Here is a 5779-nt window from a genome sequence, read left to right as displayed (position 1 = left end):
AGCAGTATAAAACGACTTATCCCGAGCTAAAGTTATCCCGCTTCAGCAGTATAAAACGACTTATCCCGAGCTAAAGTTATCCCACTTCAGAAGCGGGCTAAAGTCGTGCCCAGTATAAAAGCGGCAATACTGACGTTAGCTCGGGTCTGAAGCGGACCTGACCACCCCCTAGAGCGGGATAACTTTAGCTCGGGCTAAGGGTGTTTCGACCTTTTATACTGGGGGTTATCCCGCTGCAGGTCCGGACCTGAAGCGGGATAAACCCCAGTATAAAAGCGGCATCAGATAACCAGCGAAATTTTCATCTAGTCAACTTTCTCCACTTTGAAACGAGTGAGCAAAGACCGTGATCGTTTAGCGGGGATGAGGTCGGGGTGCATGAACATGACATCTCAGTAACAGCGATAATGCCTATTTACAGGTAGATAACGTAGCATGCAGCTGCTGCTGTCGTTTACAACTGCATGTTAGCGTAGCTATGACAATGCGGCGTTGGCGTGACAGCGCGCGGCACCCTGCGACGCGACACGTGGACACATTCTCTCGCTGTACCTGCTGCGCGAGCGACGGCCATCGCCTGTGTGTTAGCTGCCGCTAGTATCTGCACTCCTAGCGGGAGGGAGGGTGCGGCAGCGCGCACGGTGGCGGCAACACGAGTCATCGCTGCCACGGTCTCCGGTCCGACACGATCGGAGTGAAGATAAGGAACGTCGTGCATGTTCTCAATGCAAACGCCGTCCTGCAGCAGACGACAAAACGTTCACGGCCGCGAGGGGGTAGCTCGGATTTCTCTCCGGGTATTAACACGACTATGTATCTGATGCTAGATAGTATCAGGAGTGAATAATAATAGATTCTATTACTATTCACTCCTGATAGTGATAGTATAGTATGTTCGTCGTATCTCTGTATTATTTATCAACGATTTCAACGATGTATTGCGAATGCGTCTGTTTTCACGCGTCTATATCTTGTTTATCGTGCCTATTTTGTTCTACTTTTGCTCTCTTGTGGTTTAGTTCTCCTTTTGTTCTCGTATGCTGTATTTTGCTCTCTTATGATTCTCTTTAATTCTATTCTGTCCTATTTTGTTTTCTCTTTTGTCCTCTCGTCTATTATGTTTTGTTGTTTCGTGCGGCGAGTAAAGGGTGCGCATGTACATGCATTGAAACACGATACATAAACATCGTAGATACATATAAAAGCCAAATTTCCCCACAAATACCTGACTGATTAGCTTACAGCTCCCCGTAGCTTTATGTGACTGACTGCTACCATGATTAGTCCCTGAATGCAATAACGGACAACGCTTCCGACTTCTGCTAAAGCGATTTGAAGTTTTTTGTTGCGACCACATTGGCAGTCATCTGAAATCATCACTGCTGCTATTGTGCCCCGCCTGACTGCGACAAGTTTCTTCGATGTACGCAGGAAAGGCAGAACCAGTTTTCTCTGCTTATCTATCCTATCGTCATGGCGACCAGCAGACAATGTAGCATCCCCCGCATTGGCCCGAGGGAGGATGTTTCATGCCGTGAAAGGGACAGGATGGCCGACACAGGTGTCTCATTGATAGGGCCACTCATTAGAGCTATTACAACTAACGACGGACGGCTATTGCTATAGCTAATCCAGCGGTCGCCATATCCGCATCGATTTAATTCTCCCTCTCTCTCTCTCTCTAATTTTTGATTTTGTCGAGATTATGTCGTAAATGCAGTAGGTAAAATCATCAGGTAGTGAATGGTCTGTAAGTACATGTGCCCCAGTAGTTTCTCACGAACTTCTGCGTGTACCATAAAACTGTTTGTGGGGACCAGTTAATGTATATATATATGATTCATTTATATATTCACAATAAATATATAGATACCAGTTTCCTTCTCATGGATACTTGTACCAATGGACACGGCTAGCTGTAGTTGGATTTGTAATGCACATACCACTTTAGCATCTAAATACATCTCGGCTTCACGCTTGGCAGCAGACACGATCTTCTCCATACTCATGTCGAATCTAGGACTGCCTGAAAAAATACACATTAATTAGAAGGCATTAATTATGGGGATTCACGATGCGCATCTCTCCTATTAATTAATTATATTATTGTTAATTGTTTTCTTTTAATTCCCCTTAACCCGTGATTACTTGTGCCGCAGTCGTAGTCACGTTGCATGTTGTAATGTGCATGTACACACATACATGTAGGCCTACACATGTCATGATGTCAGTATGTTGTCATCATTGTGTGGTTTATTCATTAAAATATATGTACAGTAGATAAATATGCACAAATACACAAAACAACTACACCACACCCTCACGCCACACTGCCCAGATACTATATACCATTTTCTCAGTGTGTGTCCGTCCGTGCACATTAATCAGTCAATCAATCAATCAATAACCACCTGGAAGAGCTTTGACGTGGATCATTCCTATCACAGCCGCCCGTCCGCATCCGAAAAGATTGCTAAACGCGTTCACACTCATGTTGTTGTTGTCGTCGTCGTAACAATATCACGCATCTAAAGCGCATCTACGGGTGCTGACAGAACCTGTAAACATTCACCGCCTCTTACAATACAGGATCGAACTCGTACATGTATTACTGCTGCTGCTGCTGCTGCTGGTGATTATGTTAGCGCAAAATGGAGAGCGCGCGAGCGAGCATGGAGCGCTCCGATTAGACTGGTACCCGTTCGCCACCTTCACTCCGGCATATATCCTTCGCTACACTGACGTAGTGTAGCGTATGGAACAGTCGACCGGGTACCAGTCTACGCTCCGATCAGCTGGCAAGAGGTCACGGTGGAGGCGCGAGGTCACGGTGGTGGCGCTAGTGGAATGTAAACATACCGGAGGGAGCGGGGCGGCGGAGTCTGAGCGACGCAGCCACCAATCACACGGCCGCGTTTCGCGCACACCCCCGCGCAGCCACAACAAAGAAAATGTGCGGCTGTTTATGTCCGACGCACGTATACGTTTGTCCACGTTCCTCCTCAACGAATCTTCGTAGAACACATATAAGTGCGCCCCCTCCCACTGACCGCAAAACGCGAGATGCAAGCGCGCATATTGCACCCTGAAAGACTTTTCTCGTAATTTTCCTCCCGGCGCGTAACAAAGGAGAACGCTTTTCGACAAGCAGAATGGAAAACGTGAAGTTAATTGCCGACCCATTGACCAGGCAACAAAGACGGAGAAAGCGTGGCCCAGCTGTTGAAGTCCTACGCTACGCCGTACGGTGGAGGGAGGGGCGATGCCGACACATGCAGCATTCGCAGGGGAATAGCTCCACGGCCATTGTTCTGGCACGCGTCACGCCTAGTATGCATGCATGCCCCCTCCCCCCCCCCCACCCGCTATAATGACCCCGCGCCTGCCTGCCTCTCTAGCATTCACCCCCACAGCCGAGATATAGCTGCATATAATCCCCACTAATAGCGACGTGCGACGATACCGACACCTGCCCTGTTGTCGTGCCCGTGCCGTGTGATGCGGACAGCATATATGCACATGTGTTGTTACGGCGCGGGCTTGCACACGCGCCGTCCGTCCGCCACTCATTGTGTGAGATCCGTACATTATAGGAAATATATTAGCGTAGCTTATAATGCGTTATTCGCGAGCGAAAACGTTTGTCCATTCATCCAAGATTTGTTAATGGTCTGCTGACCATTATTCTGCCAAAAAATTGAAAATATAAGTTAGGTATATAGGCTGTGGGTGCATGCATTCATTAATGCGTGTGTAATAGTTCGGTGTAGTGTGTGTGCGTGCGCGTGCGTGTATGTATGTGCGTGTACGCGTGTATACAGAGTTGTATAGTAGCATACATAGTGCAATAAAAATCACAGCATATTATAGCTATACTGCATGAGGAGATATGCATATGGTACAGGATATCACAAATGCGGTCATATAATTTATATATATATATATCAGGGGCGGATCCAGGGCTGAAGCTAGACAGTATTTTTTCCAGATTTTAAAGGCACATCCCCCAAAAAGGGCACACCACCCCACAGTGCTGTGGTGCATAGGTGGCGCACCCTATCCATCCTTCACGAGCGCAGATCGGTGGTGCGTAGGTGGCGCACCCTGTCTATCATTCACGAGCGTAGATCGGTGGTGCCTAGGTGGCGCACCCTGTCCATGAACTCACCCAGTCGGCGCGGACAGAGGTCCCCGCTCCAGCGACCTTCCTTCTTGAAGTGTGAGCCGACGATGAGGGCGTCGGCTGTGGCGGCGTACGTGTGAACGTTGTCGGTTGTCACGCCGGAGCCGACGACCACAGGAATATCCACGGCAGCTGCCACGGCTGCCGACAGAGAAGCAGGGGTCACTCACAAGGTCAAGTTCACGCTCGAAGATATTTACACTTTGCAATTTCACACCAAATTGACAATGTGACGTATACAATACAAAAAGAAGATTGCAGAGGAGTGTGAGTTGACCATCAAGTCTTCAAATCAGCCGCTCCCGTCCGGGAAGATTAAACAGAGAAGAGGACACAGAATGATTACACAACGCACGTAACGTCGCGTTAACTTCAGTGTGGATGCATGGCTCTATAGGGACTGTCTCCTACACCCTGACTGGGTCGGAGGCCTCCCCGTGTGACGTGTATATTTAGCAGGATGTGGATTAGTTAGTGAATCTTGTCGCCGGGAGTTGATCAACATTAGCAGAGCACGTGGCGTCTGTGTTTGCGTAATCTGGCATTGCTTTTGCTGGCCTGGGTGCGGGCACACCCCATACTGATGTCACGGCCTAGTTAGTCTGCTGCTGTGTGTGGCACCGTGTGCCACTGCGTAGGGGGTGGTGTGCGTAGAGGGTGGGCTGCGTAGGGGTGGGCTCTGTTATTACTGCTAGTTCTTCAACCCACCCTATCTCTCTCTCTCGCACGTCTCTCGTCTCTCTGCTCGTGAACTCTCTCTCTCTCTCTCTCTCTTCTCAATCTCTCTCTCTCTCTCTCTCTGCCTCTTCTCTCGAAAGCTCTCTGTTCCTCTCTCTCCTCTCTGCTTCGGCTCTCTCTCTCTCCTTCTCTCTCTCCTCTCTCCAGTGCTCTCGAGCTCTCGTCTCTCTCTTCTCTCTCTCTCATCTCATCTTGCTCTCTGCTCTCTTCTCTCGCTCTCTCCTCTCTCTCGTCTCGGCTCTTCTCTCTCTCTTCTCTCCTCTCTCTCTCCTCCTTTTCCCCTTCTCTCTTCCTCCTCTCTCATCTCTCTTCTTCTATCTCTCTCTTCTTTCTTCTTTCTCTTTCTACGTGTTCTTTGTTGCTTTTTTTTTAGCGATGCATCCCTACACTCATTGCATTATTGGCGTTGTTCGCAGTACCATTATCGCCTCAACTCTCTCTTGTTATTATTGTTGTTCAATCACCTACTTCTTCTCTCATCTCTCCCTGACAAATTATTATTGTTGTTATAACACCATCCCTTACCTGGTGCTACCTTCTTATTGACATAATCCCGCTTGGTCCTCTCTTACATTTCTCCCGTTTCATAACATCCTTCGACTAACTATTGAAATCGCAATCGCATTTGCTCTCCCCGTGTTTTGGCGCCGTACAAGCATAGAACTCAATAGAAGTCATGTATCGGTATTTATCGACTCTCTGTTTCTTCTCCTACCCCCCTTAAACTTTTCTGAGTGCAACTGGTGGCGACGCCCTGTGGCGAACCCGTCAGGATGACTCCGTCGCTGCCGAAGAACTGAGCGGCGGTGCGTGTGCAGACGTCAACGTCGGCCGATGATCGCAGTGCGCGCTGCGCGG

The 5779-nt window shown here is 48.7% G+C and overlaps 1 protein-coding gene across 3 annotated transcripts in view; it reads right to left on the bottom strand.

Moving 5' to 3' along the window:
* Positions 1–428: 428 nt before the first annotated feature.
* Positions 429–5779, bottom strand: part of LOC106816360 (uncharacterized protein F13E9.13, mitochondrial-like) — a 10095-nt gene continuing 4744 nt past the window's right edge. Inside the window, exons 2-4 of one of the 3 annotated variants that reach the window (XM_014820946.1) lie at positions 2412–2558; positions 1944–2026; positions 429–739 (exon numbers count right to left, since the gene is read on the bottom strand). In XM_014820946.1, the coding sequence (XP_014676432.1) occupies positions 455–739; positions 1944–2026; positions 2412–2493 (450 nt within the window). In that variant the 5' untranslated portion in view covers positions 2494–2558 and the 3' untranslated portion in view covers positions 429–454. Of the gene's footprint in view, positions 740–1943; positions 2027–2148; positions 2226–2411; positions 2664–5779 lie in introns of those variants that run through there. The other 2 variants (XM_014820945.1, XM_014820947.1) reach the window with 2 other exon arrangements.

This window comes from Priapulus caudatus, unplaced genomic scaffold, assembly GCF_000485595.1.
Source record: "Priapulus caudatus unplaced genomic scaffold, Priapulus_caudatus-5.0.1 Scaffold1358, whole genome shotgun sequence".
In the NCBI taxonomy this organism is placed as follows: Eukaryota; Metazoa; Priapulida; class Priapulimorpha; order Priapulimorphida; family Priapulidae; genus Priapulus; species Priapulus caudatus.
This window is presented reverse-complemented; position numbering and strand designations above follow the sequence as displayed.